Below are 25,475 nucleotides of genomic sequence, written 5' to 3' on the forward strand. Positions count from 1 at the left end.
TTTTTATGTGCCCAAAAAAGAGAGCAGACAGGGAGTCAAAAGGTTTTTTTCTCCTCCTGCTGCCAGCTTGCCTTAGTTTTAAATGAACACTGCAAGAGAATGAGTTTATCTGAACGCTGATACAACTGCACATTAAAACATCAAATGGTAGGAAATATTTTATATGGACATTGCAAGACAGAAAAATTGAATAAAGATAAGCAGTTTTTATAAAAAGATTTATTAAAAATAAGTACTTTAAAGAGAAAAGGTGTCACATGTATATACATTAAATTGTCAAAATCTTCATGGGGCTTATTATACAAACTATTCCAAACAGAAAAAGAGACATTCACTTTTTTTTAACATGTCATGCTTATTGGAACAGAATAGCATATGGGAAGACAAACAACACAGCACACAACCATTACGAGGAAAACCCTGAAAATGAAGACTACTTGCAAAAGTGAAAGTGAGTAGCCTCATGATTCTACAGACAGAAACTAAGACTATGAATGGCATGTTCAGTTGATAGAGTTCATCTGACAACTGCTAGCTTCCAATTAGTTCTTCATTTCTAGTGTGAATTAGCAAATCTCAGCAAGTGGATTTGTGCTTATCTTTTCCAGCTCTATTGCAGTAGGTACCAAAGATTTCTTCTTAGGAAGAAAGTTACACAATTGCTGGTTTTCTCTTTAAACTCTCTGACAGCCAAAACCACAAAAATAGTTTTTCTTAAAATTATATTATTTTACAAGAGTGTTTTGCACAAGCAGAGGCGAGACAAACTGGCACATGATTCTGCATGCTTCAGATGACCTCAGCTTAGCTTCTCATTCCCAGATGCCATATTTAGAACTATATCCTTTCACGTGAGTCTTCTGAATTTCCTGGTGTTTAGTGCATATATACAGAGAGCTGAGAGATGCAGTATTACAATGTCTACCCCTCCTCACAGCAGAATGCACCCTCATCTCAGATGTATGCAGGGCTTGCATCTTTTGGTCTCTGTAGCACCCCCTCTAGTCCCACAGTTTAATCAGACCATCCCAGCCGCACGTGATGACTTTGGATGTTTCATGTGGATGCCACACTGCACCGATACAGACTTTGTCATGTGCTTTTAACCTGCTGTAGAGTTTTGTTGTCTTCCAGTCCCAGATGTTCAGCTTCCCATCTGCATCTCCAGATATCACATAGCTGTATTAACAGGAATAAAATGAAAGTTGTATCATGTGTGCAGACTCCTTGCATGCTATTGCAAGCAGCAACTGAGCAACAGTAAAGAGCTTCCTCTAGGGAGCTTCCCATCTGACACAGCCTGTAAACATTCCTACCAAGGAATTAGCTTTCAGTCTGTGCTCTAAGAGCACACAAGTCCTGCAGAAGGTGATTCATCAACTGCGAGGTAAACCTGCTAAGCAGTGTGATTATACCCTGCATGGTGTTACAGGAACCCAAGAGAAAGTGCCACAAGTTTCTCTAAAATTATAGACACTTTTTCCTCCAGGTTTGCTGAGGTTATTCCCCAGTTTTTATAGTAACTTGTATCTTATGTATATGCAGTACTAAATGTATGGGCATATTACTAAGCCAACAGGAAGAAAGAGTTGGTTCTCTGAACAGTAAATGAAGATATCCACACTAGACCTAGGAACTGGGGAAAGCGGGTGAGTTCAAACCCCAGATACTGTAGACAAGTGCACATTGTGGGAACAGACCCTGCACTGCACACCACGTGCAAAAAGATGGGAGTCAGATGTGGAAGCCTCTCTTTGTCCTATCAGATGCTAGGAGTAAACCTTCTGTTCTGCTGCTTGGCAAGGGAGCTCTGCCCGATGCTGAGCTAACATGACTATGCATTCATTAATGTTGCAGGGGATTCAAAAGGAAATTTAGTATCCATACTTGCAAGTTATAAGATGAAGTTCATTTCCACAAAAACTTACCTCATATCAGGTGAAAAATCCACTTGACAAGCATAGCCAGCTACCATGTGACCTTTGAAAATTTTCTTTTTGTTCAATCTGAATCTGTTCTGAGCTCCAAAAATCAAGATTTGGTTATCCATTGACTGGCAAGCCAACCATTTCCCTATAAATGCAATAAACAAAGGTGGTGTCAGGGTGCTGCATCTGAAGAAACAGACCTAACTGGGATGTTTTTAGATTTTGACATTTTTTTCTTGCACTATCTGAAACCAGATTTTCATGATGTAGCAGAGATTTAGGTAACAGCTGATATTGTTTCTGCCTGCCAAGAGTTGAAACCTTATGTTTGACAGGCTTTGGAATGCCTATTCCTACAAAATGCACTCAGGACTCTACTAAAGCTCTGACTGCTCCAGCTATGTGCTGCATCAACCTCAGTGACTTCTGTTAAGTTTTTAAGATACTGTGTAATCTTGCTGGTGGCACATAATCACATAAATCAGTGAGGGGAAAAAAATCCATCTAGCTGCACTCTACCTGATCACCTGTTTTGTTGGTACTCTAAGGAAGTCACCCCCTCTTTTCTTTATGGGAAAAGAGGTCTAAGGTAGACTGAGGAGTTTGCAACTATGTAGTATTCTCTGCCTTAATGGAATGCAATTAATAAAGATATTTTAGTGAAAGAAAAATTGAGGCTTTTCTAATCATAACTTCATCTCATTTTGCATCTTGGCAGTGCATTAACTCCTGCCTGAGAATCCAGTAATGATGATGTGCTACAGAACACCCAGAACAGAAACTTCTGTCCTGAACTCTGCATATTGGCACTGCCTTTAAAGTGTTTTATGCAGTGACAACATAACATTGGCTGTGCAACAAGTTGATCAGCCTCTACTCAGCCTAATGGGATTGTTAACAGCAAGTCTGGCAACACTGTAATAATGGTGACACTAAAGCTGTTTAAATTTGGCCAAAACAGATAACAGGAATTTTGCCTTGTTAGAAGGATTTTCACTGATTACTTGAGGCACTAAACAACTATCCTTCTTCAGCATGATTTTAATTGAAGAACATAAACACCAGTGAACATTAACATACAGAAACACTGAGATAATTTAGGATTTATCTTATGCAAGAATTATTTGGACTACATTCATAACAGAAGGGAACAGGATCCTGTACAACATGAGTTTCTACTTTAACTGTGGCACCACAAGGACTGCTGAACTTGCTTAATACTCTGCTACTACTGTCAGTTCCCTCCATTCTTGCTCTTAATAGTTTAAATACAGCAAAGAGTACACGGTAGCTCTATGGAGAGTCCTTTTGCCTCATCTGGATGAAGGCTTAATTTTAAACTGACACAGGTACCCTGATATAAACCCTCATTTTGACATACTTGTTCTTTAGAATTTTAAATCAAAACACGATCCAATCCAGTCTTGGATTAAGTGCACAGACTGACTGGGGAGGGGTTAGTCTGGGGTGAAAGAAGGATGAAACACAGCAACATCACAGAGATAATAATGAGTAAGGGGTGCCTATGTAAATTAAGTCTAAGAAGGCAGTAAAGTGTTAACCTACCATTTGGAGACAAAGTCACGGCTGGCATGGAATGCATGCTCGGCTCAGCTATGTACTTGAAGTCAACAGGAATGTCCCTGCAAAAGGAAGAAGTATGTGTTTTATGAAGACATGGAGATGTTCCAAAGAGCTGCTTCAAGTCAGCTGATTTATGTGGCAACTGAACCATGGAGAATGTATGGTGGCATCCAAAGGAAGAATACGCAAAAACTCAAAAACATTATGAATGTCCACCCTAGAGCTCCAGATGCAGAGCCATCTAAAGCATAACCTCTGAGAGTGTGAATTTACCCCAGTCAAATGAGCCAGAGTCTAAATTAGAGTAATAATTCTAATTGTTAAGAGCAAAACTGTAGCACAAAGTTCCTTTATTGCCTCCAGTATAACTGCAGCTCTTACAAAGTTCCTATTTAGATAGCAAGAACATACTGACATATGCATGGATCTTACTGGAACATCTTACTGACTTGAGTTTTGTTTTAAATCAATATTTCTGTATTTTTTAAATTTTTCTTTTTAAACATTTTTTAAAGGAAAAGAAAAAAGGACTCTCTCTCATCTCTTTGACATGCCCTTTTCCTCCTGACCTCCCCAAATGGGATGCCAACCAAATTCCAAATATTCACAGCTGAACTGAACGCTGAACTCCTCAGCTCAATTGCATAAAGACTGTGCCAGTGCATGTTCTTAACATACACTGTCCTGTACAAAGGCCTAGGGTAAAAACAAGGACAGTCTAATCCTTACTCCACAGAACTGCCCTTTGGTTTTGACTATATAAATTGAATTACTAACAGTTTGTGCATATTCACAGCATTCCTCATACTCTGCACTGGAAGACTGGAAAAAAGGGAAGGCAAGTACACGGCTTTCTCATTAAGCAAAAGAAACCTCCAGCAGAAAATAGATTTGATTAATGTATTCTGCAGAAAGCACATGCAAAATGTTCTGTAGCAACATTAATTAATACAAAGGGGATGTTTATGACTCCACTGTGTAATTCACAGAGCAGAAGGGCTGCTGGGACACTCGGGGAGCGGAGAGCGTGGGTGGCTGCCTCGTCCCAGCTGCCCCAGCCTTGCTGGATGGCAATATGGTCAGCATTAGCAAGGTAATTAGCATGCTGCTTTATTGTGCAGGAAGTTATTTCCCTCATCTCCAGTTAAGCAACACACACAGGGGCAGCAGGGTGAGGAGCTGCTCTGTTGTCAGCAAGCAACACAAATGCTCCTGTGAGTTAAAATCATTTACTCCCCAGAATAAGAAGGGCAACCCACTTGGTACACTCCATGGATAAAAGCATGCAGTTTAGGCCAGGGACAACCAGCTTCCAAACAGAATAACCTAAGATGGCCATTGGGCAGCAAATCTGTGAAGATGATCAACACACCAGCCCAGGAAGTGCCACACCCTCCCCAAACCATTCCCAGCTCCACTTGCAACAGGACACAAGGTCATTGCTGCAGCAAGGCCAGGCTCTGATCCACTCCCACCACCCAACACTCCTGCCGACCAACAACCTTCTGGTAAAACCAATCCCACTGGAAGCCCCATTCAAGTCTCATCACAGAAGATGTGTCTCCAATACTGAATTATTCTGCAGTCAGAAATTTAAATGCAGCGTGGATTGTTTTGCTTCTCCTTTTACAAATGAAGGCAGGCTCACCTGCTAGAATTTATCCACAACAGCTCTGCTTTATGTTGATACCTACCAGGCACACTTAGGATGGCAGCAGGATATGCTGCATTAAATTATTAGGCAGAATAAAGAGATGCATTTGTGTTTCACATTTGCTTCCGGTCAAATTGCTAAATAAGTAATGTCAGCCTGCTCCCTTAAAAAAATTACCAACACAGATGCTATGATGGTTGCCCAACCTCAAAACTCATGTGACATATTTGTTTTTTGTGACAAATATTTAAAATTTAAATATTTTAAAGTTCTTTCCCCACTTCATAGCATTTCAAAGGCTGAAAAGTTTTAAATATCAGAAATTCTATCTGCTAGCCAAGATTTACAAGTGTTTTACTCTGGGGTTTTGATACAACTCCTTCCCCATGCAAGAGACAGAAAAATCTTTTCAACAAAAGAAGGAAAAGAACCAAGCCAACCCAAACCCTCAGTACAACCCAATCCAGTTTTGGGACCTACACATAGTGAAGACGTCTCTCAGGAGACTACATTATCTCTACCAGGAGCCATGGTGAAAAGACTCACTGAGGGGCACAGATTTACAGAGATAACAAGTCTCCAAAACCTGTCAGCATAATAACTAAGTTACCACTGCACAGTTCTTGCTTTGCTCGCTGACTCAGAGGTAAAAAGAACTAACAGCCTCCAAAGTTAAATGTTCACATCATTTCAGTGCTTACCCAAGCAGGATTAGGTGCATACAAAGCAAAGACAAAATAATATTTTGCATTTCTAGAAGACAGAACACAGTATATGATACCCGTGCCAACTTTAATATCTCAATCACATGAAATGCAAAAGCAGGCAAATTTTCAAGTACTCCCTTTAATCTTCCTAAATAAATTATGTAATCTACAAGAGTTTGTGCTATACTTGAAGTCTGAACTTTCAACAACTAACCAACAGCAATTCTACGTACAGCCCCGTGAAATCTTTGCACAGGATGGATTCTTGGGAAAGGAGATTTAAGTTCTCAGGAGTTCCTCAGTGCAAAGTCAGACATCCCATCCCATTACCCATCGCTGGCCAAGTCAAAGTGTTTAGAAAACACTACAGAATTCCTCTAGACAACTGAAATGAGCCAATTAGACTAACTTCTAATTACTAGCTTTTAAGGCCATACTTGGGTCATAATTACTTCCACTTTTTTGTGTAGGATACTGAAGAAACATTGTGCTGAAGAACATACCAAAGAAAAGTGCCCAAAGGTGCCAGCAACCAGATCACTGCTAAGTAGCAATTATTTTTCTAACCAACTTAGGAAAAAGGATTTGAGAAATAATTTGCCACGGACGTTTCTGAACTCCAAAATCTTTCATAATGAATGTATTAACTTAGTTTTAAGGCATTTTAAAAATCTGGGTCTTGAAATTATAGAAATATTCTTACAGATCAATTAGCATATATCACGGTAGGTTGTGGGGAAAGGTTTTCAAGTCATGCCCAGGAAGATGGCATTACATTTGCTCTTTATAAAACCAAAGTATTTCCCAACAGCTGCATTACAGAATATTGCACAGAGTCGAGTTTCCTATCATTTCAACAAGGGAGCTCTTTCTTCAGTGTACAAAACACTATTACATGTTTTTTTCCTCAGAAGAAAAAAACTTCTGCTACTGGAACAATCAGGTTGCGATGTTCCCATGCCAGAACCTTTTTGCCTTTCCTGCTTTTCTCCACAGACTGACTAAATCCACCCACATCACTATTTATTTCAGCCATCACACAAAGCTCATAAAACAAGGGCAATCCAGCCTCAAGGAAATAACAGATTTGTGCAAGCAAGATCATCCTCCCACTCAACAAAGAGGAGACATTCCTTAGCAGACATGGTATTGTAAAGATTTTTCTTTAAGGAGCTCAGTAAATCCATGGGTCTGCTTATGAAGTACTGAACAGAGGCCTTCTCGGAGCAGCATATGGTGACAGCATTTTATGTCTAGCCTAAGCCTGAGTTCCCAGACTTTGGTCATTCCCACTGCTACTGGCAATGATTGCAGACGATCACAGACAAGCTGAGGATTTAGCTGCCTGCTTGGGGAACATTCCAATACCACAGATTGGAGTCTCTTGTCTAGGCTACAGAAAAAAAAAAAAAAACCAAGCATCTAGGAAGAAACTGATTAGTCACAGAACTGTTGAACTAGATTCTGCATTATGCAACAGTTTTGCATGTGTGAACAGCAAAAGGAAATGAATACCTCAAGATATGAGATTGATTATTTCAAAAATAAATTCACAAATCCTAAAGAAATCTAAGAAGTTCTAAGTTCAAGATCTTAGTACCTAGAACTTTGTGAAAAACATTTCAGATAGGAGTGATCTGTTTTCTCTGCAGGTTAAATGTTAAAAACTGGAAGCCATGTCAAATATTTTGTATTATTTTTTCCTGGACAGACTCTCCCTTTTCTGTCGTCTATTGTATTCATACTGTGTGTACCAGTTATTGCCAAAAAGCCAGACTAACAGAAAACCAGAATAAAGCTACACTAAACTAGTTACTTCAAACATGGGCCAAGTATCATATAATACTATGGACATCCAAGTTCAAAGCATTCAAAACCAACACACACCAATTGTAATAGAGCAGACATCGCTTTAAGAGTTGATTTAAAGACTAATACACCCTTGGGCAAAGGGGAGAGAGCAGAGACCACTAACAGAGTGCAGTGTGCTTCAGGTTGATAGGGCTGTCTTATGTTTTCTTTGGGGAAGAGGAAATCAATGAAGTGTCTCAAGCATTAAGTCAGAACAGGGTTTTGAAGCTTTTCCTGAGCTAGCTAGAACTCAGTACACTCCAGTGGCCTATGTGCTATGTGTACTTCTAAAAACGAACACTCTTCTCAGTTTGCTCACAATATGCTCTGAGGTAAAATTTTTGAGGTAAAATTCAAAATTTTAGACTTACCATTCCCAGACTCTTAAACTCTTGTCATCAGATGTACTCACAAACCTTCTATTTTCATCCACAAACACAATGGTGTTGACAGCTCCCAAATGCCTGTCGTATTCCTGCACAATCTCACCACTTCGAATATCCCACTACAATTTAAAAAGTCAGAATAAGAACCTGTTTTTTACTAAATACCAGTACTCTTAGAGAAATAAATATTGAGTAGACATACCTGTACAATTTTCTTATCTGACATCCCAGCAACAAAGAGATTTTGTTTATCTTCATCAGGATTGAACTTAACGCAATAAGGAACCTTCCTGTTGGTGAATCTTGAAATACATTGCCCTGCAACAGAAAACCCATTTATAGTGTATCAGGTTGGAAGTGCTATGGGCTGATTGGTTGTTTCCAGATACTGAAAAAAAGCACTTTACTAAGAGCAGACAACACTTCTTTTAATGTCCTTGAGAAAATTAGAGGGCAGAATTTGCCCTGCTCTTTGATTAGACCATCTTTCACATTTGTATGCATGCACCTGCATAAACATGCACACACACAAACTGCTCTGTAAGTTTGCTACAATTCCCAAACAATACAACTGCTTGGTACCCTGTATGCCACCAGGACATAACAAGAACATAAGGACAGGTTCAGGATATCACAAGCTAACCACTGTCTCTGCAATACATATCTCCTTGGGATCAGAGGTCTTCTCAACAAGAGATACAAATTTGGGCAAGAATTCAAGACTAACCTCAGAAAAGGTTAACAGTAATCCAACTGCAAAATAAAGTCCTGTCCTCCTCTCTTAGCTTCAGCACAAATACCCTGATAACTCCTTATCTGTAACTTACAGGAGACGCATCAATCCAAACGTTCTGTCTAAAGAACTGAGCTCAGACTCAAGTTCAGACTCAACACTGGAGAATTAGACTTACACCTTTCTGGCTGTATAAGATTAGATTTCTGCTAGCCCAGAAAGCTAACAACTTTTTCAAACATGGGAACTTCCTATCTTAGGAAGAGACCTAGGTTTAAAAGAGTACTAACAAAATCTATCCTGTATTTTTTTTAACTTAAACTATTTGTAGCAGAATGTTACAGAGCATCTCCCAGGCATGAGAGCATCAGTCCTACCCTTCAACTCTCTATACCAGCAGGTGACCACCTTTTCTTATTTGGAGCGCTTTTAAGGTTAAGCGAAAGACCAAGTGAGATAATTTTCCTAATTTAAGCATATTTAGATGTAAAGAGTGATTTTATGCCTGTAGATGTAAACATACAATTAAATGATTTGATGTCTTTTTGCTGAAAATTGTTCTAGCATTACAAACAACTAACAAACTCCTCAAATAAAAAGCTATATGAAATACAGGTAGTGTCAGTTGCACAATTGCAGATAACAACAAAACATTTGTGAAAAAAGACTAATTATCCTGCAATGAAAGCCTAAACAGTGAACTACAAGACAATATGAAGGACAACAGGAAACAACCTGAATGCTGAGATATCTTTGCAGTCACTATTAATTAAAACCAGTGCCAAATAGCAGTGCCTACAAACAGAAGCCTACCTGTTTCAGTGTCCCAGAGTTTTAGATAGCGGTCATATGCAGCACTAAGGAACTGAGTGCCTGCGTTGTTAAAACAGATGTCTCGGACAGCTTTACTGTGTCCTACAAAACAGAAAAAATGCAATGGTAGACTTTCATCCATTCATACTTAGAATTAATTAAAAAAAAACCCCAACCCATACTACTCAAGTTAAATGCTCTAACAATGCAAAGAGATGAAGAAAATAACTTACTGAAGTTCTTCATGAAAAGTAGTAAAGAATAATTCAAGTGAGAAAAAGTAACTCCTAAAGAATAGTGAGAATAAAACCTCGTAACACCCTCACACCTCTAAAACACTGGAGAGAAAAACAAAAGCACTGCACAGAACCAACTTGATAAACAAGTATAAACTTGTATAAATTGACACACAAGCAGAACTTCAGAAGAAATTTAAAATACTCTAATAAATGGCAACATCTAATGAAAAAGAGGAGAGACAAACACTACATGAGACTCATCTAATTGGGAAACATTTAAAATTAGAAAGCAGATACAAAATATGGGAAATATTAGATCAGAAAATTAAGAATGCTTTCATCTGATGTTAATCTTGTTACCCCTTAGCCTTAATACTTTTATGTGACCACCACATCAGACTTGCAGTTCTTTTTAGTTGAAATATTGACACAATAATTGAAATATAGCAAAATGGTAGGCAAATCTGGTTGATAATAAGAACCTTTTGAGAAAAACAGTCACATTGTTCAAAAAGAGTAGTCTATTGAGAGAGAACATTTTTTGAGCCATCATCTTTGCCACACCGCTGTCATCAGAAATAATAGGTGAAAAAAGACTTCTTTCTTGTTACTCAACATATATTCACTCAGTGTTCTAGAAATGTTCCTATTTCAATAGGAGAATCAGCTACTTTTGTTCTGCATTCAAGATTGCTAAGAAGTTTGTATTTCTCTCTCTCTATCAGCTATCTGCTTTAAAAAGCACCTGTTACATGAACAAAGACTGCACCTGAACCTAAAAAGATTTCCCATGCTTTTGCACTAAAAACTCAGCACAGATGGAATGACCTATTTAAGGAGAGATCAGACCATGAGACACCCTCACCGGTTAAATACAGAGGGTTGCTGTTTTCAACATGAAGATGGGGCAATTTCATGTCAAAACTTTGCTTTTGAAAAGAAGTCTTGCATAAAGTATTTGTGACTGTAGGACACTAATGTTTTGTTTTAAGGGCTGTAAGGTGTTATACATTAAATTGCTTGGAATAATGACAAAGTTCTTAACAAAATGTGCACCTGTTTCTGTTCTTACTGCCAAGATCATTCCAAACAACCAGGGCCTTGCATTCACACAAGTCCTCTCTATGACAAATTAATAAGCTAACCTAAATCATATTCTTCCAGCAAGCTGTTCTAGACATAAATGAGTTTAAAAAAAGACTATTACCAATAAATGTTCGTAGACATCTTCGATCACCATATACTTCCCAAAGCTAGGAAAAAAACGGATGGAGGGCAAATATGTCAATTGTTAAACAATGATGATGCTGAAATTAAGTGTAAACATTTGCCAAATGTCTTTTAAGAAATTAGTTACAAACATATACCATGTACTGATTAATCACAATCTATCCAGAAATTCACTAGAATGCTGTCATCTTCCTGTCAGCAAAATTCCCTTAGAATAACTAAAATTCCCATACCATATTCCAACTTTAATGACTTAAAGTTTTGCTACTAAAAAAACAACCCAAAACATCAGCTTTCTGTTGATATATGCTGGACTGAAGTGAGATTCACACCACAATGTAGTTCACACCACAAATGCTTCAGTAAAAGATTTCAGCAGAGACTTACTGTCAGTTGTAAAACCAGGCTTCACAGAAAATGAATTAATATAACAACAAAGGCAATAAGGTGAGAAACTTGTGACCTCCTAAATGCTACTAAAAAATAACTAACACTGTTCTAACACAGACAAAAGATGTTTGGTAGAAGTATGTTTGTGTATCCTAAAATGCACTGTCTATATTCCAGGATCATATGAAATGTATTCATGAAAACAGAAAAATAACTCACCTTAATTTTGCAATCCATAGAGCAAGACAACATTATATGCCCAGACAGAGGAAACAATCTGACTGCACTGACACCCTGTAAATAAGAACATAAGTTAACAGTAAGTGGATAATCTAGAAGTTTCTTCAGTTCATTTGCCCTTTTCCAAGCAAAAAGCTAAAGCTTATCTTCATAAAATATACAGATACTGTACCTAGAAAAGAAATAATCTGCCCACATTCCATTTTAGAAACAGTGATGTATTTTGAACAAATGCTATTGGAAAAAATTTGTTTCACTTTAACGGCTGTATATATAACCTCCTTCAACAACCACACCATTACTGTGGCAAACACAGCAAATAAATACAAACTGGGGGTTAAAGGAACTGCCTCTGCATAACAAGCCTTTTCAGATGGGGCAGGTATGGAATTTTTAAAAAAAAAAAAAAAAAAAAGAAAAGAAAAAAGTTTTGGCCAGCTCAATTTCTTACACATAGTACCAATGCCTTCTACCCAGTGAGCTCAGATTTCTTGGGCACAGCATCTTCACAGCTGTCTGTATTCCAGGTACTCCTTTCTGGGAAGCCCAAAGAAAGCCCAAGTACTCATGGTTTTAATGTTCCTCCTTTTGATTTCATGTTGATTACTCTATTCATATGCCATCCAGTTCCTCCCTCCCACCTCTGGTTGGAGCTGGGTACTTTATCCTCCCTATTATTGTCTACTTATATCCCCCAGATTTTCTAAATTTGACAGTCCATTTTTCTTGTGCCTCTCTCATAGATATCATTATTTACCTTGTTTGAAGGAAAAAGCCATTTTATACATCAGTCTGGTGTAATAGGATAATAGGCAGAGGAGGGACTAGAGCTTTGGGGAGGAGATGTCATTCTGGAAAGCCCTGATAGTTGCAGCTATAAGCTTGTTGATGCAGCAATCATTTAAGAAGAGCTCAGAGATGTGAAAAAAGGGTAAAAGCCAAAACCATTCCCTGTGTCCTCCTTTCTTCCATCTTCCAAATATTATTAAGGTGATGTCCATTGCAGTGCAGAATATTCCCCCCAAATTAGTGGCAATAGAAGCAGCAAATTGAGTATATGCTGTAGAACCCTGAGCAGTGAAACGCTGTTCTAACACCAGAAGTGTGTATATTGTTTTGGTATCTAACACAAGAAGGAACTGTGGATGTTAAGCAGCATCAAAGAAAACCCTTACCAAGACACACCTCTCAAAGGTATTAGCTATATTTGGGAAACCTGTAATCACCAAACCTATGTAACTTTACCTAAGTTTGATATGAAATAGCCCTTAAGTACTCTTAGTACAAAAAACCTCAACCCCCAAACATTCTTAGGAATCTCTAGAATCAGCTTTATTGTTATTCACATTGTAATTTATGAAATAACTTCAAATGCCCCCCAAAGTCACTGAATAATACTTTTCCCTTTAAGGTAGGTCAGGAAGTCACTATGTTAACACAAAAGTTTATGCAGCTAGACAACTGCAACGGAGCAGGCAAACACCTTGTGTGAGCATGTAACTCAACTAATTACACGCAGAGTATGGTAAAGAGGAACATACTCTTCCTTTCTACTGATTCTTCAGTTTTATAGAAATTACCAGCCGCAGACAGAAAATTAAATGGGTTGTTATGCTCACAAACATTCCTACCTTTGTATGCCCAGACCATACATGAATTTGTTTCTTTGGAAGATAGCACTTCTCAGGTGGTACTGTAGAACGGAGATTAACCCCAACATCTTGAGGGACATGAAGATAAGATCTCCCCTGATAGTCATACATTTCTTTAACTGAAAAGGTAAACACGGAATTCTGAGAATCCTTATTTTAAGAGGTTATAATCTTTGAAAGGCTTAACAACTCACACAATTACGGTTTTCTCAACACAGCTGCTCTGCTGAAGAGTGAGAGGTGAGAGAGGGGGTATAAGAAAAAGCAGCTTCCTCATACAGATGTGGAATCTTATTTGACATCAGTTAAATTATGTCATTTCAGCAAAGTCTGCTCGAAACTTACCATCCAAACATGAAGACAATCTTTCTCTTACCCATTTTACTCATCAAACAGCAAGAGAGTTCCCCTGACCAAAAAGACTTCACTTACACTAAAGCTACATAGATTAAACTGTGCAACTCTAACCCTGACATTTGCTTGCAACTCACATTCTGGCCAGCTCTGTGCTGTGTCAGCCATGTCAAGAGAATTACAAATCAAGGAAAAAAAGACTCATTTGGCCAGTATGAACCAATATTGGTCAGCACCAGCCAACAACTGCTCTTTGACTAGATTTAAGAAGCGACTGAACAGTCAGAAACACAGGGATGCATTGTGCAGGAAAATGGATTATTTCAGAGTAGACGTATGTTGGGTAGCTATGACAATAAACTGTGCACTGATTAAATTCATTTCTCAGTTTCTGGAATGTTGTTGTGGCAGTTTTGGTTGTACTCTTGCACAGTATTCATGCATACACACATCTTCAAAATGGAGTATTTCTGGAATGTTTGCATGTGAGATCACAGTTTACATGGCAAGGTCTTTCCCTGTGAAATTTCAGGTAGAGAGCATGAAAACTTGGATACAAAATAATTAGTCCGTAGGAGGCTCAGAGGCTAAAATTTCATGTTTGTTATGCTCGCTGCTATAAATACCATCATGATCTACTACACATAAACAGAACAATGTTCTAATGCCAGCAATGCTTTTCTCACAGCCACCACTTTTTCCTCAATGCACATTAGAAAGGATGCTCACAGCTCGTGTGTGTGTGAGCCTGGCTGTAGAAACTGGCACACAAAGGGAGACCCTGTCTACCAAACTATCCACACCAAGCAGTGCTGCACAGGGCTGTTTTGTATGCACACAGCTGAAGTAACAGCTTAAAAAATTACTGAATTCTACTTAATTACCAAACCATTTTCTTTGAAGGTACTACATACTACAGGCTTCTGCAGGATAATTAATTGATATATAATTATTCATAGTATGACAGCAAGAACATTTACATTAAAAATTGAGGAAGTGTAAAGTCCAAGTGATTTTCTAAATTGCTCATAAACCATAACTCAGAGCACTACCTGCTGATGAAAATACTGACACATAAAACTACAATAATTCTGAAGCTGAAACTAAGCCAAACCCTTAACTTCAAATATGTTTGTTCTGTGAAACAGAAAAGAGATATGTGCATCTAGTAACATTGAAATTAAATAAATAAAACCAGTACCCTGAAAAATGATACTTCCACGCTGCTCTTCACAGTATGAAGTGAAATTAGTCCAAGTTTATCTCTTTCCCTGTCCTTTATGCAAAAGCCTGTGAGTGCTGTTATCTCCAATACAGAAACATCAACGCGCTGAGGCTGTCTGCCATCCTTACTAATTAACACAGCAGGCAAGAAAACACAGCGAGCTAGAAAATGAGAACAGCCAGGAAGATGCCATTACCATGTAATATAGTCTTCTCCTCTCCAGGTTTATCATCTTCTAGTTTTCCTCTCTTCTGCCTCTTAGCTGTTATTTCATCCAACTCCTTCTGCTCTTCCTGGAAAAAATAAAACATGATCACTTAAAAAGTCAGCATTCAGAATCACACAACAAAATCCAGAACTGTACTATTGTTTACTCACTATTAAGAAGACATTTATTTGCTAAACAAGATTAGAAATATTTCTAAGCACCAATAAAGAGAATATAGCTAAAGGCTTGGAAAGCTATGTACACTGAAAAGAACAAATATATTTTTATTCACAGACTAAAGCTAAGCACTGACTGGACAAGAAGGATATCTGTTGGTTGGACGGTTCAGGGTGTGTGCATTTGTGTGTGTGATATTGGGGGTTTTCATTTGCCTTTTTTTTTTTCCAAAAAGTTTTACTTTCACCTTTATTTTTCTCCCAAGCTGTTTTTTTTTTTTTTAATCAGACTCTACACACAGATTGAATTAATTTTATTTCCAAAAAGTGTTCCAAATAATTGAATGCAGAATATCTGGAACATCTTATTTGGATGTATCACCCAAAATGTTTCTAGTTACCCCAAAGCATAGCATGGATCTGCTTGGAAAAGCACTAGCGCAGCTGGATCTCTGTTGAAACCACTGCCATGTACTGACAATTTGTATCCATTTTGTTAAAGCAGGACTTACTTCTGATGGTTTGGCTACTTCTTTTTCATCAACATACTTCGCCCATGGTCCCAGAAAACCATCAATATTAGAAGCATCATTCTCCTTGAATTTCTTCCTCTTTTCAATTTTCCTCTGTCCTGTTTCAAACACTGTTAAACCTGAAGAAGGAAACAATATACTGACTAACTGCTAACACAGAATACATCAGAGGTTACACCATAGTCAATTTAAAAGAAAAAGCCACCACCACTGCTTCTTTCAATATAAAGAACAACATGGAAAAAGTATTTGAGCAAAATTGGCCAAAGCACTGCTCACTTCTCCAGATATGAACACTGTTAACTATGTGCAGTAACACAGTAACGCTTTAACTGTGTATCCTTGCTTGTTAGACTATTTAACCATGCATGTACCATAAATTTTTAACAGTAAGCCTGCAGACTGTATGAATACATCAATTTTCATGCTTTAAATAGTGTAGTTTTTGAAAGTAAAGTCTTTTTGGCTTCTGATCCTTCAGAAGCCTCTGGTTTGAAAAAAAACAGCCCCAAAATGAAAATAAGACAAGTGCCCCAAAACCCCAACCCCAACTGTGTATTTTAATTTAGAAAAAATTAATAGAATTATAGAATGGTTTGGGTTGAAAGTGACCTTTAATGGTCACCTACTCCATCCATCTTGCAATGAGCAGCAACATCTTCAACCAGACCAGGTTGCTCAGAGCCCTGTCCAACCTGAACTTGAATGTTTCGAGGGATGAGGCACCCACTATCTGTCTGGGTAACTTGTTCTAGTATTTCACCAACCACATTGTAAAAAATTTCTTCCTTATGACTTAGTCTGAATCTGTCCTCTTTTAGCTTAAAATCATTACCCTTGTCCTATTGCTACAGGCCCTCTTAAAAAGTCTGTCACTATTGACAGAGTCATCTCCCTCCAACTACTATCATCTTCTTTCATAGAAATACTAGCTTTTCATAAATATTGCACAGAATTTCATGTGTCAAAACCACTATACAATATGGATATGGGATGGAAAAAACTCTGAAGGTAATTATTTTAACATATTTTAAGTTTTTCAAGCTTGTATATACAATTATGTTCAATTTTCAAAAAATGTTTTTCTGCAGCAGCAGTAATATTCATCTAGTACAAAAGAGACAAAAGAAGCTTTACACAAACAAGGGGAAAATAAGCAATGTAAAAAGTTAAGTACTGATCAGAAGGAATCACACATTAATCAAGGTTTTTCTTAAAATGAAGTGCGAAATTCCACTATGAAAAGGGTTTTTTTAAAATGGTTTAATCTTGGTTATTTCCTTCTTTGGAAGGAAAGAGTGAAATAAGCTTGGATATATTCTGAGAAAAAGGACACAGAAATAAAGATCCTTTGTATACCCTTGTGAATAGGGTATTTGAAAAAGACATGCAAGGGAAAGCATAACCATGACATTTACACAGGTACAGTTTTCCAATGCAAACGAGTCCCTTTGAGTGTTAAATATCTTGTATCAAAGTATTAATTACAAAGCCCATGCATCTAGTATCAATCCTCCCAGTGGCATGCCACGCTGTTACCATTTGGCAACCTTCCAGTGGCTTTTCTTTTCCAAATAACCCAAAGAGCTTAACTTTGCTAAGCAGAGATAACATCCAGCTCCCAACAGGAGTGCCAGAGGTTGCACACAGAGTGATCAGTTTGCTCCTGAGGAGCAGCTTTGGTGATTAGCTCAACATACAGGTATCCTAATGCAGACACATGACAATGTTAGCTTAGACAGAATTTAAGAGGACCAAAAAGCTGTTTCAAATTGTACTGATAAATTGTATTAATGCAATGGTACATTACAAATCCTATTCTGAAATTTGTCATGACAACCTGAATCATTTGCTACTTCAAGAAAACAAAACACTCCAATATCTCTCTTCCCCCTCTACATTAAAATTGCAACACGTCTTCTTTATTGTGTTCTTGGACACGGGTCTCACATAATACCTTCCTTTGCTAATACCCATTCCATTTCTTAGGAAAGAAGCAATGAAAACAATTTAAAGATGCAAGTAATTTATACAAGATTCTGAATTAATTACCTTGATTTTTTTCAGCTTCTTCTACAGAACCAATATATTTGGTAGCAGCTTCAGGGTTATCTACAGAGGGATCTAATGCATAACCTGGAACAAGAGGAAAAAAATACTGTTATTTCAAGCTTTTCAGCTTTGTACAACTTTTACTACTCTGTCCCTCTGCAAATTCCTTCCTGTTAACTCTGAACGAGCTGGGGATGACGAAGGATTGAAACTTTGGAATCCCATTAACTTTTCACTTGGCCTGAGAGTAAAGATTACTATGAAGTAGTACCATGAGGCCCTTGAGTACATACTGCTATCAGAATTCTTAAATTTGCACAACACAGAGAAATAAAGAAATGTAATAGGCAACAGTTAACAACATAAGAGACATAAGATACAAAGGGTGGGTAATCACAAGCAGCCGAGTAACAGAATCTGGTGGGAAGGGACTCCAGGATGTCCCTGCTCCGAGCGAGGTCAACGCTGAATTCAGGCCAGTGTGCTGCAATGCAAACAGATTTTGAAATGCCATGGCAACCTCTTCTTGCAGTAACATAGCATAAGGAAAAGACTAGCTCCAAATCTTATGTCAGTGCACCCAATGCTAAATGGATGCTGCTTTAGTGCAGGGCACTGCTCCTTGGTTTGCATAGCCAGTGAGTCACATGGAAAGCAGCTGGGGGCTGCTGCATACACAGAGCCCTCTGGCTTCAGGAGCAGCCCACTGCTCTGCCCACTACTTCTGCTGGGTCAAAGACTGACATCTTCGGCAGTCCTGGGGTGGCAGCAGCTGGGAGGCAGAGGATAGAGATAGGGGAAAAAAATAAATGAAGTTTTCTAGGGCTTTGTGTATATTCTGTCTCCCAGAGCAAAAGTTACTTAATCCTCCTCCTGCCACAACTGGGAAAGCTTCAACTTGAAAGGAGTTGCTTTAACTAATGTGGATGGTACCGGAAGCAGCAGTCATGGACTTGAATTTTTAAAAGAATTAAGTATTCACATATTAATTTCCTGACTACTGCTATTGAGCCTCAATAAAAACAAAACAGAACAACCCCAACCACAACAAAATCTGCTGCATTTAGCCTTATAAATAATTTATAAAATGAACCAGCATTTCATAGCTATTCAGGATATTTACAATTTTAATACACATATCCAACTTTTTTTCTCCATTTCTCCTGAAGTGGATAACATGATCTTATAAGATAGACAAATAAATTCATTTGGTTTCCAAGGAACAGGTGGTGCACTGAACACTTACTGACCACCATGGCTTTTTTCTTTTGGGAAAGACTGCACCCTGGTGGACATAACCCCAATTTTTATTAAATATTAAAGTGACAAAATGTCTCTTGAGGACTCAATGAGAATTCCTCTGTATCAAGGATGGGGAAAAAAAAGAGAAAGAAATATATTAAACCACCAGTAAAACACACATAATGAATTAAATTCTACAGCATGCAATCTAATTCCTGTATTTTTGTTGATTCACAGAGGCAATCATGAGCAGAGGGAGATTATATAGTTTACTCTGGAGACCAATGGCTCATAAATGCACATACAAACACATGCAAGCTGAGAACCTATCAACACCATTCCAACAGTCAAAAGAGATTGTCTCCCCAAACATTTTTCAGAAAAACTACTCCCCTAGAACATGGTCCAGTTAATTTCTTTTTGGATGCTGGGGAAAAAAAGTACTATTGAAATTAGTGGAAGAGCCATTCCAAGAACACAGCAGGTATTCCCAATCCAAGTAGAGCATTCCACCTGCCAACCAGCCCTGTAGTTTCAAACCTGGTAAAATCCAGCTGTGGAACAACACATGTCCAGATGATCCATGAATACAATATAGGGAGAGAAATATACACCAATGTCATCTTACAAAATATACATTCCCACTATTCCTCTGTTAAACAATAAAATAATTTATTCTAGACTTTTAGTAGGATTTACTTCTATGGATAACCAAACTGAGCCAAAACTGCTATCAGACTTCCCCTAATTTAGCTGCCTGCTTTTACTAAGCCACTATTTCAATGAGTTCCCTTCCAAGCTACAAGGTTTCTGTTAACAGTAGAGAGATATTACTTTGGATTGCTGTCAAAATCAATACAGTGGTTTACTTGTCCTCCAACTGTATTGACACCATCTCTGGGACTCTATTTGCTTGGTACTTGTAAAAGAGGGACAGTATTCCCATGAATAGGGCCCCTGGGCCAAGCACAGCTTCCCGTGGAAGTGGAGACTTATAGTTGAGTTGAATTTGGTCCAGCATCATTCTCATAGAAAAGCTCTGAACAATTTCTACTTTCTAGTGGATATGTGAAAGGGAATATTTTCCTTCTGGCTGGGACTCCTAAACGCAGCTGCAAAAGACAGCTTGCTTTTATCCTACTCAGCTGGTATCCCACATAATGTGCCCTGACTTCTATGTCTCCTTCAGTTTTTGGTAGGAGGCAGATATTTCCCACAACATTTTAGCAATGAAAGATACAATTCCACCTACATCCATAATTTCAGTGCACCTGAAAATGGTTGGTTAAATAATTAGACTTTGATGTGCATTCCAGAAAGACAGCTCATTAAAGCTTGTTTACACCTCACTGTGCAATGCAGCACATAGAGACCCAAAGTAGCTCAGGTATGAGGAAAAATACAGCTGGACTAACCCACACTGCACTGGCATCTCTGCAGAATCAAAGTAATCAGAGAATAAAGTGCCTACAATTGTTAACAGGTAATAAGTGACTGTAGGTGTTGCATGTAACATGAGTAGATTAAAAAAAATCATAAGTGTTATTTCCAAGGCAGTTATTTTAGGCTCCTAAAATATCAGTGTTAGTGATGACATAATCCTGCTATAACCAAGTTACTGAGTACTCAGAAAGAGCTTTGAGATTCATTAGACTTTAACAGAAGAATATTTCTTATTAAAAAGGACATTATCTTGTGAAGAAGAGATTTAAATATACCAAATTTGGCATGAATGAAGCAGTCCACTATTAGGATGGGCACTGATGCTCAAAGTGCTATGATATGGCTAAAATATTCATGACCAATTTGTGTGCAGCATGTAAAAAATAATCTGTAATTCTTCTTCTGAAAATGTATATGTGTTCATATATTGACTTTTTGATCAGTACTCAAAAGGGAATTTTCAAGAAAAGAGACTCCTTTAGCTGAGAGCACAGATACAGGAGAATAAACATGTGCTGTATGTTAGGACTTCCTAGTCTTTTTTGACATGCTCCAAGGAATACAACATTGAAAAAATAATGCTAGTTAAGCATTTTAAATCATTATGTCTTGTGAAGGAGAATTTTATTTTCTAGAGAGACAGCCTTCGCTTGATAGTTGAAATTAAAATAAGAAGACTGCCTTACATCAATGGAATCAAACTAGGGTAGATCACTTAGGACCGCAGATGCAAAACTGGCTACCAATTAAAAAAGTCAGACTCCCACAGAGCAATTATTAATGGTTTTCCATTAAACTGGGAGAGGACTTTTCACAAGATCATAAAATGAAAATGCTTATTTGGACTATTTTATTCAATGTTTATTACGGACTATGCCATCAGCATACTCCTTTCAGGTAGCTGTAAAGGGCAATAAGGTCTCCCCCTCAGGATTCCTTTTTTTCCAAGCTGAACAGTCTCAGCTCTCTCAGCCACTGCAGATTTTAACCCTAATGTGGAAAACATCTCCAGTGCCTGTGACAACTTCAGTTTTTCTAACTCCTGGAATAAAGGGAACCTTACTGAGATGGGTAGGTCTCATTTAAATTAAAAAGCAGATGGCACTGAAGGTTGAAAGAGTACTTTCTGGTAAAATATCTGGGGTATTTAAAGAACACCTAAAGAAATATTATACTTTAAAAAATACTTAAAGAAAAGTAAGCAATTTACAATGACACACAATCTTTAAAAACCTAAGGAAAAGGTAGCACAGAAATCTGAAATCTCAGGTGACAGGGACAGTAATAATGACAGAATCCTATTTAAACTGAAGGCAGGGAAATGGAAAACCCAAGCACACATGCAAAACACAGAGGCTAAAAGTAATACATTGGAACACCTTGTTTTAAAATAATTAACTAACATAACTGGTAGGACAGTACTGACATAATTGGACATAGAATATATGCTTTACCAGGCAGAAAGAATACAGAAATAAGATGGTCATGCCAGTGGGGAAAAACATGCTCTATGCCATAGAAAGCTTAAAGACAAATCAGATTAACAAGTTAATAGTGCTAATGAGCATTAAATGATCCTGTGGACTGAAATTTCAGGTCTAAGTAGTGGTGAGTACAGTTGCCAGAACTCCCAGAGTGACCATTAAGACAGAAAATGCAGTAACCATGAAATGGTAACAGAGATTAAACAACAGGTGCCAGGGAAAGAAGCACAATAATTATGACATATTTTAGTCATCTCCTTGCAGCAGACTGCACAAATCTCACACCAAGATGTGATGATTTTTACACAATGTACTTGTACTACGAAGCAGTCATGCCAGAGATTCACACCAAAAAAAAGCCAGTTTAGCAGTGCAGGAAACTTGATTTTAAGATATTCTTTCTAAGGACACACATTTTAACAATGACCATAATGGGGTATAAAACGAACATTGTTGACAAAGCAGAGGAAGATATAAAAACATTTATGACAATGATTTTAATCTCAAAATAGGAGGGCTATATTAAGAAAAGATTTTTAAAAGGAACAGAAAGTGAGCACCAAAGGGTAAAGCCTTTTTCAAATGCAGGGGCACATCAAAGGCACCATGTAGGAGAAAAAAAAACTAATGCCTGCTAGCTAGTAAAAGACGACTTTAAAGCAACCAGAGGAAGTGAGCACTGCTGAATAGTAAGTTAGGAGAAACTATTAGAAATAAGAAACTATTCTTCAAAGAGCTGAAGTTGCATCCAGATGTGGAAAATACAAAGACCAAACTCCAGCAGACAAAGTAAACACTATGCTAAGGCAGCCTGCCCCCAAAAGTGAGGGAAATCTTATAAGATATAAAAACTAACCCTTGTCCTTTGTCAAAACTGGCAGGGACAGAAAGTGCACCTGACAAGGTGTAGGCCAGCTGATGAACAAGGACTGAGAAGAGCATCTGTGAGGGTTGTATTAAGTACATGGTGATTATAGTGGACTCCCGTGCCAGAATCTTGCTTTATGGGCAACATGCTGATGAATCTACCTCAATGTGAAATGCCAGGAAACTAGAGAGTCAAATGCATGGTAACAAAACACCAGGATCAGAGGCAGTCACACAAGAGATCTAAAGTCAAATCACAGTGCAGATACTCTCACCTAATATCACCCCAATATGACAGAAAAGGAATGTATCAAATACAATGCTGTCTTTCAAAAGATGTTTCAGAGGAGATATGGAGAACTACAGATCAACCTGCCAGACATTTGTACAGTTAGGGTTCAAGAAGTAGAAACTACAGTAAAGAAAATTAGTATGCACTTGGATGAGCATTATATATTGCAGGAGAACAGACACCATAATTTTCTCTACAGGTAAATCACAATGAGAAAATCTCCAGAATATTTCTGAGGTGACAATCCTGTGAAATAGCAAAGCTGAGTTGATCTTGGATACCTTTACAAAACCAAGTTAGACTGATTACAGGATACCACAACAACATTTTAAAAACTCACAGGTCTTTACATGGTCAATTGATGAAAAGGTATTAAAACACTGTCAAGAATAAATGGTTGGTTTGCACAGCACAGGAAAGTTGCTGGTGGATTCATGCTCAGGCCCATGACATTCAACATATTGATAAATGATGTGGAAAATGGAGCAAGTAGCTTAGAGCAAGTTACTCACAGAACAAATTCACAGTGAGAATAACACGCAACCGCTGTGCACAGCTTTGCTCTCCATCTTAGGAGTACAGTGGAACTAGAAGAGATACAGAAGAGAGACAAGGACAGCCATAGGCATGAAAAGGCTGCCACTGAAGAACAAGAACATCGATCAGACCTATCCAGGTGGGAAAAAAAAGGAGACAGAGAAGAAGCTATGGCCAAGATCTATAAAATAAGAAATCACACAGAAATGGTGAATAAGAAATGATTGCTCATTTCATTTTCCAGCATGAGACACATGGGATATGAAGCCAAACTAGAAAGCTGTGAAGTTCCACAAGTTCAGAACAGAGATACTTCCTCACATAAGGAGCTGCTAAGCTGCAGAGCTGCCTGAAACAAGTTACTGTACAAAGAAAAATTACATGGGCTCAAGAAGCAGCTGGAAAAGTTTGTCAAAAACGAAAAAACAGAAACCCCCCAACAAGTTGTCTGAAAATTAATAAATATATAAGCATTGCCCTTGGCTTACAGACTGTGTAATGAAAAGAAGAATTCAGATGTATCACTATTTTCTTGCTTCCTTCTGCTCCTCACTAGATACCCATTGCTGGCCACTTGTCTAATGGAATAAAGGGCTGGAAGGATCCTCAGTCAGTGACAGCATGGATGTTCTCAATGATGCTATCCAAGCTCCACAAGAAAAATGTACTTTTAAGAGTAACTATTTACTGCACAACGAGTACATAAGAAAGACTAGTTGCCAAAAAATACTTGGGTTTTGTTTGTGATTAATATACAGGTTTCACAATGAATATGTATGAGCTTTCAGGATTATATATATTATAAAGCTGTCTTTTTTTTTATGAAAGACACTGAGACAGTTGAGCTGTTTTGGATACATGATCTCATTTATTACCTTTGCCCCTCATTTACAGTCACTGCTTATCTATTTGCCAGCCTTTGCAGATTTGTTCGAGACCTCCTGCCTTAGTGCAATGGTGCTAAACAGGAACAGAGACCAGAAGTCTTAAGATCTGCAGCTTTTAAAAGAGAGGTTTACTCCTGTTCTGCTAACAGGTTATGACTCAGTCTTGAAAAAGATTTATGGCTTGGGTTTATGCCTATCAATTTTACTTGCATTTCTATACTTCCTATTTTCTGAGAAGATATTTATTGCATCCTTCCAAATGGAAAAAGAGAGTATTGAAAGTGTTAATAGATAACTTTCTGACAACTTAAAGGAGTGCTGTTTTTAACAGATCTTCTACTGAGCCAGAATATCATGCTCACTGACTGCATCTCCTAGCTTGAACTTCATCCTCTCAGTGCTGGCTCTTGCTGTATAAATTGCCTCTATCTCAGCCTTTTCCTAGTTCCATTGTCACTGCATCCAGACCATTATCTGTTGAACATTTCTAGAAAGCTGAATGATAGCTGCACAGTTGCCAGTGTTACAAGGCTTAAAAATACATTTTTACACTCGTGATTAATGCAGCTTTCAAGACAGTTGCTATACAGTGATGACATAACCAATAGAAGTAGTTTTGAGTAGACTTGCTAGCTTTATCTTTCTCCAAATGAAACTTTTCAAATAAAAAACCCCAAATGAAACACTATATGCCAACAGGCACTTTTCCCTAGTATCTATTTTACACACACAAAAATGTTACATTTAATTTCACAGAACAAAATCTAA

The 25,475-nt window shown here is 37.9% G+C and overlaps 1 protein-coding gene across 1 annotated transcript in view; it reads right to left on the minus strand.

Moving 5' to 3' along the window:
- Positions 1-204: 204 nt before the first annotated feature.
- The window catches only part of CDC40 (cell division cycle 40), a 36,591-nt gene continuing 11,320 nt past the window's right edge, over positions 205-25,475 (minus strand). Inside the window, exons 4-15 of the mRNA XM_030945765.1 lie at positions 17,956-18,039; positions 15,883-16,022; positions 15,183-15,279; positions 13,387-13,526; positions 11,735-11,809; positions 11,103-11,148; positions 9,657-9,758; positions 8,313-8,428; positions 8,096-8,229; positions 3,495-3,571; positions 1,929-2,073; positions 205-1,179 (exon numbers count right to left, since the gene is read on the minus strand). Coding sequence (XP_030801625.1) covers positions 1,002-1,179; positions 1,929-2,073; positions 3,495-3,571; positions 8,096-8,229; positions 8,313-8,428; positions 9,657-9,758; positions 11,103-11,148; positions 11,735-11,809; positions 13,387-13,526; positions 15,183-15,279; positions 15,883-16,022; positions 17,956-18,039 — 1,334 coding nt within the window. The 3' untranslated portion in view covers positions 205-1,001. The remainder of the gene's footprint in view (positions 1,180-1,928; positions 2,074-3,494; positions 3,572-8,095; positions 8,230-8,312; positions 8,429-9,656; positions 9,759-11,102; positions 11,149-11,734; positions 11,810-13,386; positions 13,527-15,182; positions 15,280-15,882; positions 16,023-17,955; positions 18,040-25,475) is intronic.

The sequence above is a fragment of the Camarhynchus parvulus genome, chromosome 3 (genome assembly GCF_901933205.1).
Source record: "Camarhynchus parvulus chromosome 3, STF_HiC, whole genome shotgun sequence".
Classification (NCBI taxonomy): domain Eukaryota; kingdom Metazoa; phylum Chordata; class Aves; order Passeriformes; family Thraupidae; genus Camarhynchus; species Camarhynchus parvulus.